The 13,564-nt window shown below is 44.6% G+C and overlaps 1 protein-coding gene across 3 annotated transcripts in view; it reads left to right on the top strand.

Moving 5' to 3' along the window:
• The first annotated feature begins 1,185 nt into the window (after nt 1-1,185).
• The window catches only part of Ptger2 (prostaglandin E receptor 2), a 63,038-nt gene continuing 50,659 nt past the window's right edge, over nt 1,186-13,564 (top strand). Inside the window, exons 1-2 of one of the 3 annotated variants that reach the window (XM_021222824.2) lie at nt 1,188-2,298; nt 10,393-11,196. In XM_021222824.2, the coding sequence (XP_021078483.1) occupies nt 1,456-2,298; nt 10,393-10,506 (957 nt within the window). In that variant the 5' untranslated portion in view covers nt 1,188-1,455 and the 3' untranslated portion in view covers nt 10,507-11,196. Of the gene's footprint in view, nt 2,299-10,279; nt 11,197-13,564 lie in introns of those variants that run through there. The other 2 variants (XM_005085790.4, XM_021222825.2) reach the window with 2 other exon arrangements.

Genomic DNA, 13,564 nt, shown 5'->3' on the forward strand with positions numbered 1-13,564 from the left:
CCAGAGGAAGGGAAGGAAGGGGAACTCTGGTTGGTATGTAACATAAAAATAATTAAAAATCTGCTTGCCTTATTATTAGTAAACCCTCTCTCTGTCCTCCAGTCCGCAAGCCAGAATCATGGTGGGCTAAGTCACAGAAGCAAGATGTGCTCTGCAAGCAATGTTTCCTTTGCCTTTTCTTTTTCCCAGGCTCCTGTGTAAACCTTTCTCAAAGCAGTCTCTTTTCCCACATGAAATATGCTTTTTCAAGTAGCATATAATTACCTACATTGTCTGCCAAGCTGAATTTGAAAATTTCAAAACATCCATGCATTTTCACTCCTCCGTCACTATGACAACAGATGCCAGGCAACTATTTGTGTCAGCTCCATTGTGAAAGTGACCAGTTACCAGCACACTCCCAGGAGCGTGTCTTTCCAGTAGCCCTTCCGGTTAACTGACTGTGAAAAGATGAATGGACGGCTAAACAATTTCTTCAAGACTGAGCTCGAGTACAGAACATTAAAGCGCAGTTATTTTCAATCTGTGGCCACAAACACGACTCTAGACGATTACAAGAACCGTTCCTGTTTTGTTTTGTTTAGGTTGCTTGAGCTAGTTGTCATGTGTTAGCGTTGATGTAGGAAAAAATAAAATGCTGAATCAAAGCAACTAATTGTACATCAGGCTGCTCTCGGTGGTCCCGTTCCTTGGATGGACAGGCTTGCTTTCACTTCCTTCCGATTTTAGTCTCACCCTTGCTGAGTGTCTTCTTGGGAATGTTAAGAAAAGAAAAAGGAAATCTACAACCTCTCTCATATTGTTCTAACTTCAAGTTGTCCAGAAGTTTTAGTTCCTCTGCTGTCTGCATCTCACAGGACTAGGTCGGTCCTACTTCAGCTTGGTGAGCTGGTTTGCTTTCCTGTTACCCGCAGCCTCACTACCCTGCCCTGGTTCCCAGCCATCTGCTAGGGTTAAAGGCTTCCGAGCTGAAGTCAGGCAGCCCTGCAACTTCCATCCTTGGTACCCCTCGGGAATGAAGACCCCACAGGCCGGCCACAAAGTGGATGCTGAGGCCCTCTTCTAGAGCCCAGCTAGTGTGTCTCTCCTTGCCCCCTCTAAAGCTCCCAGACAGTGGAAGCTGCTGGCCTGGAAGCCACTACTGGACCCGCCCCCCGGACTGCGCGGGCGGGCGGGGAGGGGAGGAGGGTGCTGCTCCTCTAAGCTCCCGCCAGCAGCTAGAGTGGGTGAGGCACAGGAGCCTCGAGGGTGACCCGTTGCTTCAAGGAAGTGGCCACTGGGCTCGCAGGAGGTAGACCCAGGCTGCCTTTGGAGCCAGCTGGGGGCCGGAAGGGAGCTCTGGATTTCGGTTCTTCCCCTTTCCCTTCTGTGTCTGGGAGCAGGTTGACCTTCAGACCCTCCTGCTGTCAGGTACCAGCCTGGAGGAGAGCGCATCTCTCTCCCAAACCCTACACCATGCACAATGCCTCCAATGACTCCGTGCGGGTGGAGGACTGCGAGAGTCGTCAGTGGCTCCTCTCGGGCGAAAGTCCAGCTATCAGCTCGGTGATGTTCTCTGCTGGGGTTGTGGGGAACCTTATCGCTCTGGCGCTGCTGGTGCGCCGTTGGCGCGGGGACGCGGGGTGCAGTGCGGGCAGCAGAACCTCCATCTCCTTGTTCCACGTGCTAGTGACAGAGCTGGTGCTCACTGACCTGCTGGGGACCTGCCTCATCAGTCCGGTGGTGCTGGCTTCCTATGCGCGGAACCAGACCCTGGTGGCCCTGGCTCCCGAGAGCCGCGTTTGTACCTATTTCGCCTTCACTATGACCTTCTTCAGTCTGGCCACGATGCTCATGCTCTTTGCCATGGCCCTGGAACGCTACCTCTCCATCGGGCACCCTTATTTCTACCGACGTCGTTTCTCGCATCGCGGGGGCCTGGCGGTGCTGCCTGCCATCTATGTGGTCTCCTTGCTCTTCTGTTCCCTGCCGCTGCTCAGCTATGGGGAGTATGTCCAGTACTGTCCCGGGACGTGGTGCTTTATCCGGCACGGGCGGACTGCATACCTGCAGCTGTACGCCACCGTGCTGCTGCTGCTCATCTTGGCGGTGCTGGCCTGCAACTTCAGTGTCATCCTCAATCTTGTCCGTATGCACCGTCGGAGCAAAAGAAGCCGCTGTGGATCATCCGGCAGTGGCCCGGGTGGCCCTGGGTCGCGCAGGAGAGGAGAAAGGACTTCGATGGCAGAGGAGGCGGACCACCTCATTCTCCTGGCCATTATGACCATCACCTTCGCCATCTGCTCCCTGCCTTTCACAGTAAGTCACTCGTTTCTTTCCTCAGCCCAGCCACAAGCCGCTTTCTCTATCTCCTACCACCCCACCCTTTCCACGTCCGGGCACACATTGGCGACTTGAAGAAAAAATGCCCTAACTTCTGAAGGTCTGTTGCTTCCGCTGGTTTTCCTTTTCACCTTTACCCACTTCCTTCCGGCACAGCCTTTGCACCTGAACGTTGCTAAGTTAGCACTTCTTCTATCTCTACAGGAACTTTCTCCACGGTCCCTACCCTGGGTTGGTTTGTAACTGAAGAGCAGGGAGTCCCTTCCATGTTAGGACAGTTGTCGCTGTTATTATAATCTGACCACTAGAGCCCAGTTTGCGGGCCTTAAAGCCCCGTCCCTTGGTGTTTTCATTTCTCCTGGCCAAAATGGACTTGCTGACCCGCAGCATTCAAGGGATCCAGGGTGTAGGAGTTTACAGCCTCTTTCATTTGACTTTAGGAATTTTAGGTTTAGAAATGTAGCCGACAGGCTCACCAGTTTACATATTAGAGTACAAGTCTGTGTGGTCATGAAAATGAGAGGAAATGTCCAACTGTGGCATAGTGCTTTTGTCATCTCTCACAGGTGACACTTGTAACCTCTTACAAAATATCTCTATATGTCTCTGTCAGGAATACACATAGACGCTTTCTGTTCTGTAGCTGAAAGTTATTCGTAGTAAGAGCTGGTAAATATCAGGGAAGCAGAGAAAAGGCTGTCTGAGGAATGGAGGCCAGGCCAGGGTAGAAGCCTGGGTGCTGCCCAGTTAGAGGGACCATTAGCTCTGAGTAAAGTAGTTCTAAAACAGATCCTGAGCTCCTAAAGTCTAGTGTGAAAGCAGAGTCAAAGCTGGAGCCTTGTGGCCTCTGGTGGAGAGCTGTAAACTGGAGATTTGGGAAAGGATGGCATGGATGCCGGCTAACGGAAGCTCTCACTTGTAGAAGCTGCAGAAACAGCTCCTTCCTGCCTCCTGCCCTCATCAATGCTTCTGATTAGTGTCATCTACTCATCCTCAAGGACAGAAAGAGAGTCAGATACGAACCCCGCCCACAGGAACGCCCCCGTTTCTCGGTCATATTATCTTTTCTCTCTCCCTCTTACCCTCAACTTGTACCCCTCCTCTGTCATGGTAGGAGATGGCCTGAATTGATAAGTTACACTTAATGTGGAATGAGATGGACCTGGTCAAGTTGCCTTCTTAAATAGTGAATTAGGCTCTGGAAGACAGCGTCTTCCTAAGCACCCAGCAGTAGAATTTGTGTTCTGGAATGTTGTGATTTAGAAACCAACATGGCTCCTATGTTTAGCTTTGTGGGTAGAGCGTCTTATATTTGGGCTGTCTCCCCCTTTTTTCTCTCAGAAGAGCAATAACTGTTTTCTATGTTTTCCAAGGTGTGTCAGCTCTCTAGCCAGGAAGGAGTAGCGTTCACAGCCAGAGCTGGTGGGAACACAGTCAGTCGCAGCTCTCTGGCTGTGGAGGAAGATAGGACGTAGGAAATCCAGAGTTAGGAACGAATTGCTAATGCCAGCCCTCTTCCCAGGTTATGAGCAGAGAGGAATCCTTCCTTCTAGAATGTCTGTCAGTCTAGGTCCTCCATTGTTCAGAAAATAAACCTCTCAAAATGGAAAAAAATTCCCTGTACAATGAGATGAAGTTAGTTCAGCCTCATGTATCATTACTCTGACACCCAAAAGATGTAGGGTTCTGAGTGTTCTTCATAGTCACCTCCAAGAGGTATCCAATTGTGGAGAGGAGTCTAGTAACTTGATCTTGAGCCTGCACCCAGTGGATGGTAGAGCCAGAATGGAAAATGCTGAAGCTCTGACACCATTGTGCATTGGTAGCAATAATGTCTAAAGAAATGTCCTCATTCCAAGAGTAACATGGAGGGAGATCCAATTATGGTTCCACAAGAGAACTGTGAGTGTATTTGGACCACCGTGTCTCTTTTTGCCAACTTACTAGCTTTAAAAATAAAACAGAATGTAAGCACTGGTTGTTTTTATTTCCATGTTAGTGTAATCATGTTGCATCATTTTCCTTCTCCACGGTCCTGTGAAATGCAAGTCTGGGACTGAGATTTTAGAGATTGGCTATTGTAAATGCTACTCTAAATTAAGAAATGATCAGATTACCCCTCACATAAAACCTTCCTTCGATGCCCATAAAACATTTCTTTAGTGATTAAAAAAGCATGTGGTGTTTATGAAATGACATTACTTTGGCTGTCCAATATGAAATCATGCATGAGACCAACAACATATTCCAAACCGTTTATTCACTAAATGAGTATTGTGTAAATTAATAGATTTTTCCTTATGTTAATAAGCTGTTGTCATCATTTCACGGTGATAGATTGAAGCTGGTTTTCTTCCCAGAATGGAACAGAACACAGGAAACATATAAGCTTCCCATTCCTGTCTCAGATACTGTTTGTGCCTCAATTTCCAACCTACATTCGGCCACTTTCCCAACACTTTGCTGATTGTGGTTAGCTTCTGGTCAGTTTAAACTGTTCTCCACATGCCAGTAGGATAAAGTGCTTATCCATTTTATTCACGTCTGAAATTTCAAGATCCTGCCATCGCCTCACTCTGAAAATATCTTCATCTTTACACATTCCCCAGGGTTAGAATTTCTAGAAAATCTGATTAGTGGAAATCTGATCTTTACACCAAAGGAAAAAAATTGAAGCAAACAATACTGGAGTTTCCCATTCATTCCTGGTTTCCTTGTGTAAAATGTCATGCAAGTAGGGGGTGAAAATCTGGAATGAAATTAGCCAGTCACAAGGATATAAACTATAAAAATCCAGGTAGTGATGAAAGCGAAACCTAGAAATCTCTGGGTGCCCACAGAGAACTTAGTGTGTAAGTGGATGCCCATGATGGCTGGAATGCCCGTTATCACTGAGACAGCATTAGTGATGTGTCTGACAGTTGTTGGGACCCTCTAAATACGCATTTCCTTTTAAGAGAACGCTCCTGCGTGTGGTGCTTTCCTCTGACGTCTCTTGCTTCACCGATTTTCTCTTCTGCAGGGGTGACTGCTCCTCCACCACATCGTGGGAGTTCACTAAGCCCCATCTCTCTGGCATCATTTTGCTACCTAAAACTGTTCCCTAAACTGAAAACAGGACTACACACTCTGAAATTAGGACACACGTGTAATAGGAATGGCCAGGAAAAGAGAAAGAGCATTTAGGGAAGGCTCAAACTTCCTGTGATGAGGGGTGTTGATTTCTGCTCCGTGGGTAATAGGATGTTGCTGTCCAGGACCTTAGCTGAGTGTGTTTACTCTGCCAGATAGGGAATTAAAAGGCGGGGAGGATCTCCAGTGTAACAGGCAGGGATAGGGACACAGCAGACAGAATCAGCAGGGGGATAAAGGTGTTTATTAGAGGAGAGGAAACACACATGCAGCAGGTACAGAGAGAAATACACAGCCAAGGTGTGCTGGGGGAGCTGAAGTCCCACCCCTCCCGAAAGGCAGGCTGGGATTAAGGGTCTGTGAGGAGTCTTCCTGCCCCATTGAGTGTTGATCAGTCTGAACCAAGACAGAGAGGCTGGTAGGTCCACAAGTTAGAGGTAAACATGTATTGATCCAGCCTTGAATTTGTCTTGCTGAGGTAGGGTAGTGGGGGAGGGACCACCAGGGGGAAAGACCACTAGTGGAGAAATAGACATGTCTTTAAGGTCTTTGTCTTCAGTCAAGCATATGAAGAAAAAGCTGGAAGTTTGCCAACTTTATTATCTGTTTGTGGTTCCTCTCCTTATTAGAGGTCTGGATGATGCCCTCCTAGCCTTCCACACTGATCACTCCACAGTCATCTGGGTGGATGAATCCTCAGAGCCCCTGTCCTGGACCGAATCAACCCAGAGCTGTAGACTTCAGAACTCTGACATCACTGCAGTCCTGAGGCACACAATGCCAAGGCCGTGCTCATTCTGAAGTCATGTCAGTGCAATGTAGGCTTCAGTCTCTATGTACCACAGACATGTTTGGCCAGAAAGTATTTCTTTAAAACATGCCCACCACCACCATCATGACGACAACACAGACAACAAATTAGGGGGTGAATTTGTGCAAAGCCTGTAGCTAGGACACCACAACGTCTTTCAGAAGGCAGATGAACACAGTAAGTGCAGTGTTCAAGTTCGTGTTGGTAAGTGTTGATGGAAGAAAGGCCAGGGAGAGCCAAAGAGAGACTCTGAAAAGGGGACACAGTTTTTCCATCTCTAAATGGAAGAGTGATAGCCACAGACTTTCATGACCCCTTGAACAAAACTGTCTGCGCATCTCCAGTTCAGACAGTTACTTGTGAATCTCACATGATGCTTTGCATCAAAGGCTTTGCATATTCGTGTCAGGATCCTGCCTAGGGACTGACATTGAAGATGGAGTCCCACCACTGCAGTATGACTCCGTAGGCAAAGTGACTAGTCTTTTAAGCCTTGGCTTCCTTCTCTCTGAAATGAGCCTGCACTCCTTTGGGAAGGTTATTAGAGCCCCTGAAGACCATGCCTTAACCAAGACTAAACACATCAAAGAAGCAAGGCCACTGAATGTTTTAAATCTCCCCCAAGGATCTCACTGATGAGCCAAATGAAGTGCGCATTCGCTCTAGATTTCTGAACCCACTTCGTATGGGATTAAAGATAGGAGCAATGGTTTAAATGATAACCCCTGGTCACTGCCAAAATAAAGCTTTCCATGGGTGGCTGCCTCAGACATGGCAGAAATAACAGATTCCCAACTGTGTCCCATCTGTTTCACTAGATATGCATTACAACTCTGTAGTCTTTGCAAAACTTGGGGCCGGGGTGTCAAGCAGTTAACTCATTGGACACATTAGACTAGCACCTGGTATTTTTCTCATCACAAATGTTTGGTAGTGTATTGCAGAAGGAACATGCATTCCCACCAACCTCTGAATTTAAATTTTAGAACATTACCAAAGCGTCGCTCATTCCTGTGTCGCTCATTCCTGTGTCTCCCACACGCCAGCTGTTTTTAACAACTGAGGATCAACCTCAGAGCAGGAGGGAGTGCCTGTGCATGGAGGTTCACACTTGGAGTTTTGAAACAGGTGGTAGTAATGGGTACTGTTCTTTACATTAAGTCAGTCAAGTGCATTTCCAAGAAGAAATCTGATAGAAATCCAGACAGGACTAGAACACAGGTCAGGATGAAGAAGAGGCAAGGGGATGGCAGGGTATGAGCTGCAGCCTTTATTGGGATTTCTGCAGGAAAGGCATGTCAAGGTGAAAGGATTAGGATTGGCAAACTTGGGTAATTATGGCAGGCCATCAACTACAGGGCAGTGCTTAGTTGCCTGGTAACAGGACCCTGGATTCTTAAGGAGAACATTACTGGTTGTGGGATCTACAGAAGAGGTGTATGTCAGGACTGATTAGCAATGTGTGTAGCAAAGACATACTCTCCCTGAAGCCCTTTGTTGGTTGCAATAATTAGCCATCCCAAGGAGGGGTAGTCTCTCCCAACTAGAGACTCTTACATATCTAAACATTGTGATAGGGTTGGGAATGTAGCTCAGTTTGCTTGCAAAGCATATGTGAGGTCCTCAGTTCAAGTGCCAGCACCATAAAGAAAAAAACTCACATCATAAAATATCATGATGTATAAAAACTATAACTATACTAGTTATATGACAACGTTAAATGGACTTGTGCACTTGAAAGTGCAAAAAAATGGTGCGTTTTATGTTATGTGTATTTCACTACAACTTAAAAAAGCATTGACTCCATAATGCAGAAGAGCAAAGGTCATATTCTAGTCAGAAGATAAGGACTGTAGAGGAGATGGATCCAACATCAGGAGCGTCAAAGGTGTCTGAAGTTGACTCTCTTCTGAGAGTAACAGAATTGAATCCTCTCCTACACAGTAGTGGCTCACTTCTGAAATGCATATTTTAAGCAGTTCTATAACTTACCCACCACAGTGAATGAAAAGCCAAAGAAGCTGCACAGAATTGTTTCAATGTTATCAGGACTCACTTCTCACTATCCTGGCCCATTCTACAAGATCAGCAACTGTGAAGTAGGTTGTTCTGCACTGAAAACCTGACTCATCTTCATGAGTGGAGCTGGTCATGAGGCTGCTGAATCCTAACCACACTGCTTGCCTTGCTTGCCCAACTCAGTATTGTTCTCCGCTAAACCAGCTCAGAGACAGCCAGGACTCTTTCTACAACAGGGTGCTATTACTTGAGCATGCAGTGTGTGTGTGTGTGTGTGTGTGTGTGTGTGTGTGTGTGTGTGTGTGTGTGTGTGTGTGTGTGTCTGTGTGTGTCTGTGTGTGTCTGTGTGTGTGATGTGTTTTAACCTGTCTGATGTACACTATTACTGAGTTTCTGCCTCCTAGCTGACCTCTTGGGCACATCATACTAAATATTTTGCATCCAAAGTAGTGCAGCGTACTAGAAAACTGTTGCCTCATCACATAGCCCCACCTAACTTCTCCCCGAGGTCTGAGAAGCCCAAGCCCACCATCAATTCTTCGTTTTCCTTACTCACATGCCAACTCTTTTCTCTATTCCTCATGCCAAGATTCTCTGGCATAAACACCTCTGACTGCCAAACCTTCCCGCTATTGTCCTAACATAAGCAACTCGAAGACGACTGCTTTTCTGTCTCCCTACAATGTGTTTGGTACATCCAGTTCCCAGATGCTGCATAGTTCAATACCAGGGGAAAGGAAAGGAATGAGTTATTTCGGGAAAAGAGTGTCAGGGAAGAAGTGGGTAGCTTCCCAAGTCACAGACTAGGCTAGAGGATCCCTGGAGCATTAAGACTTATGTGTTAGTTAGATGATGAGGTGTGATCCACATTTGATATCCTCCTTTCTGTAGGCTGGAACAAAGAGTATAGACCAAGTATGTACTGTTCCCTGCCAATCTGAACAAACTGCTTAATTGAGTCATGTGAGAGCACCAATTCTGGTTTGAAAATGCTGATCCAAGTATAAGAATGCGGCTGTCCACTTCCCAGAGGTTAGGACATCATCCTGAAGGGCCTGCTGTAACACTGCCCTGGGTGTAACACACAATGAGCACTGTACCAGCACCAGAAGTATTGGATTTGTAACCCTACCAGGCCACTAAACAACCTTAGGTCCATGGTGACATAACTCCTCAGTGCCTCTGTGTTCTCACTGGTGAAGTGAGGTCACAACTCACTTAATTTGTAGAGTACGTACTACAGGAACACAAGTGAAGGAGCTAACATGTTGCTTCCCATGACCCTGTGAAGTAGGTGTGATATCACCCTTACAGGCTCACAGTTTCTTGTCCGTGATAGATAGCAGAGTTACAGACAGAGTTAAATTCAAGCCAAAGTTCTCTCTTGCTGAATCATGATGGTCACATCAGGCCAGATGTTTGGAAGTGTAGCATGTTATTCTTAACATTCATGAAACTCACTTCCTCATCTGTTAAAGTTTCCATAGAACTAGGAAGAAAGCAGGTTCATGACCCGGTGTGTTTCACAACATGTATTTCAGGCTATTGGTAAATAGGAGCTACAAATATTATTATTACTGCTGATGCTATTAAAATATTCTATTTGGCAAAGCACAGTGACTCACACCTGAAATCCTACCTGGAAGGTTATAGGCAGATCATGTAGTTGAGGTCAGTTTGGGCTGCATAATGAGACTATCTGAAGGGAAAACAGATTCTGTTCTAGGTGCCAAGAAAAGTTGATTAATTTCCCTCCATTTCCAATGGCAAGACTACAAAGGTTAGTTCTAGCCAATGTTAATTGTAACCCTATGGCACTTGCTTTCATTAAGTTCACAGGAAAATGGTTGTTATGATTTATTTAGGAGATTTTTGCCATCCACCCTTTCATTGCCACAACCACACAAAACAAGGCTAACTCTCAAGAGGTGACGCATCTAGGTCAGTTTGCTTACAACGTAGAACTAACATCATTTTCCTCTCTACTTCTTTCAGATCTTTGCTTATATGAATGAAACCTCTTCCCGAAAGGAAAAGTTGGACCTCCAAGCTCTTAGATTTTTATCAATCAACTCTATAATTGATCCTTGGGTCTTTGCTATCCTTAGGCCACCGGTCCTGAGACTAATGCGTTCAGTCCTCTGTTTTCGGACTTCATTGAGAACGCAGGAAGCTTCACGAACTTCTTGTTCTACCCAGTCCAGTTCCAGCAAACAGACTGACCTTTGTGGACAGTTATGAGGACACACTTCATGAGGGACATCTGCAAAAGCCTTTGAATGGTTTCCTGGGAGAAACATAAAGAGCTGCCATATAAACAAATGAAACTGCCCTGCTAAAGCAAAGGTTTGACTGCAGATGTGATGACAAGATCCCTCAGGGGAGGCCTCAGAAGGATGTCTAGAGCCTGTGGCCTTTGAAGGACAACCAGCTGTGTCTAAGACCTGGTTGATTTAAGCCTTCCTGCTGAATGACAAAGCATGTGGTTTTGTAATTTGTTTAAATCTCTATATAGTTACTGTCTCCTGTTTTAAATTTCGATGCCACTGCTGTTATAAATGCAGTGTGCAGTCGGCCAAACGAAAACTCATTCTCTAGGCAGTCAATTCGTGCAAGCGAGGAAGCAGTCGAGGCAGACAAATCACTGTTCTGTGACTCTTAATGGACTCTTTATTTGGACTATGAAGTTGAAAGTCATTGGTCCCTTTTTCTGTAATGTTTGTGCATGCAGGCGTCCTCTCCAGTCACAGCTGAGAGGGCTGCACTGATTTGGTCAGTGTCAGTTTGGTTCACGCTTCCCTTGGGAGCCTTGTCGAGTTATTTATTCTGTGTTGTCTACTGTGATGATGCTACTGAAGAAGACAACAAGTTTCCTTCTCATAAAGAAATAATAAAAAATTCATTCCAATGAATGCCCTTCATCTTTTTTCGTCAGGGAAGCTTTTCTCAGTTGTATCTGAGGCCAGATTTTAGAATCAAAATCCAAAATACCCGGTCCATTCTTCAGGTATACTGGAATCTTCTGGTGTTGAGACTAGGGACATGACTAACATGCACATAACTTCATAAGATGATGTATTGTGTCACAGCAAATTCTTCTGTCTGTATTTTATTTAAGGATCATACTTTGACTCACACTACAGAAGAAATCATGCAACTGTGAGTCATATCTTAATGTATTTCCAAACATTGGGCATGGTGTAAACTCAGTATTAAAGTATTTCAGTGAGCGTGTACATTTTAGTCAGAGGAGTGGTGTAAACACAACTGAAATGCTACAAACTAAACTATAAAACAAAATGGGAAAGTGGAGTCCTCAACGTACTTACTTCCCAAGAACAGCTTGCAGTGAGCATAGACATGGCATCTTTTTTATTTTATTTTATTGAGCTATACCCCACTCCCTTTCTTCTCTCCCCTCTCCCCTTTCACCCTCCCCGATGCCCCACTCACTTTAGATTTACTCAGGGAATCTTGACTTTTTTCCTTCCTATGCCTAACCATGTGTCTCTCTCTTAGTTACCTAGGTTCTCTGGGGTTGTGGCCTGTAGGCTGGTTGTCCTTTGCTTTAAGACATGGCATCTTTTAAGTGAAATGAAAGTTGAAAAAAATCAAATTAATTTTTGGCAAGTTATTAAAATGTGTGTTTTGGGGTTCTTGATATTCGAAGAGAATTTTACTTTCAGTTTTCAGTCTTCAAACCCGGTCAATAGAATAATATAACCAGAGGGCAGATAAAATTGTGAGATGGCTGTTATTTTTTAAATTTTAGTTGTTTCTCAAGTTTCTTTGTTTACTCAAAGCTGTTTTCTGTATTTTCTGTATTTAGCTATTAAATTTGGTGATCATTTAGAATGACTCTAAATGTCTAAGCATCTCTGATACAGATTATCTGTATCAAATCAGCTCTTATTTTTAAAAGAATAAATAAATGATTGACATTTGTATAAATTTAAGAGTGACAAAGTTTAACAACTAAAATCTAGATAGGTATAAATAAATACACCCCTCCACCCAGTGTTTCATGCGGAAAAAAATCACACCCAGGGGAACAATGAACCCTGTGCTCAAATGTAAGGTTCTGGTTATTTTGAATCTGAACTTTTGATTCCTTTTATCAGATGATTTAATAAAATCTCAGAATGAAAAATTATTAACTACAGTGTAAATGGAGTTCTTCAGACCTCTAGACCTCTATGGTTAGCCAGTGGCAAGCTCCACTCTCTGACCTTCAGACAGGCTTTATCTGTACAAGCAAGATATCACCACACTTTTGTCTCTCAGACAACACTGTGCCCCTCCCCCATTCCAGAACAATGTCTAGAATTTTTTGAAGTAGACATATTACCAATGGAAACAAAATGATACACTTGTATCATAATATAAGACACTTAAATTATGAATGTATTGCCATTATTATGGCCAGTTTTGAGCATGGCATACTTGCATTTCTTTTGCATGTGTACACCCTTTATGGGTCTTCTACTTTATTTTTTGAGGCAGGCTCTTTCAGTCAAATGAAGAGCTCACCAGTGTGGTGAGTCTAGCTGGCTAGTTTGCTCTGAAGGTCCTCTGTCTCTGCCATCCCAGAAATTATGTGGGTTCTGGACACCCAAACTCTAGTTAGTCCTCATGCTTGTAGAGAAGGTCTTTAGCCATTTCCTCAGTTCTATTAAGCCATTTATTTTAGAACCAGTCAGTCTCCAGGATGCCATTTCATTCTGTGCTTCTGATATTTACATGTTTGTGACTAAGTTCCATTGCTTCCTTTGCAGCAATTTATACCTAGAAGAAACTAAATGCCAAACCTTTTTCTAACAATCTCATGGTATTTCATGGGAACTTAGAAAAGAAATGATACCTAGAAGGTATGTAACCGTTTCCTCTTTGGAGACCCTTTCCTGTCAGTCAGGCTTGTGTCAGTTGCTGGCACTATTTTCCAGGTAGATGAGAGAAACAGCATTTACATTGACATATTGCAGGTTGAATTTGAGAAAAGAAATCCTGAGTTTTATTTTTGCTTCCACCTGTCACTGGTGTGGAAAAGGAGAAAAATGGCAAGTGAATATTCACCTGAGAATGCCAGGCTTATGTTAAGGTGTCCTGGAATGGAACCAAGTGGTCTGTTCTGTGCTAGACTGTCTCAAGATGATTCTGTGTGTCCCTGGTCTCCTTGCCAAGAAAGATCTGGAAAGTGCTGCTATTAAATTATAATCTTCACTCTCTAGAGATGTGATGGAGAAACAAGTTTGCTGAAAAGTCTGTAGAAGACCTGAATGT

The sequence above is a fragment of the Mesocricetus auratus genome, unplaced genomic scaffold, assembly GCF_017639785.1.
Source record: "Mesocricetus auratus isolate SY011 unplaced genomic scaffold, BCM_Maur_2.0 Super-Scaffold_100048, whole genome shotgun sequence".
Classification (NCBI taxonomy): Eukaryota; Metazoa; Chordata; class Mammalia; order Rodentia; family Cricetidae; genus Mesocricetus; species Mesocricetus auratus.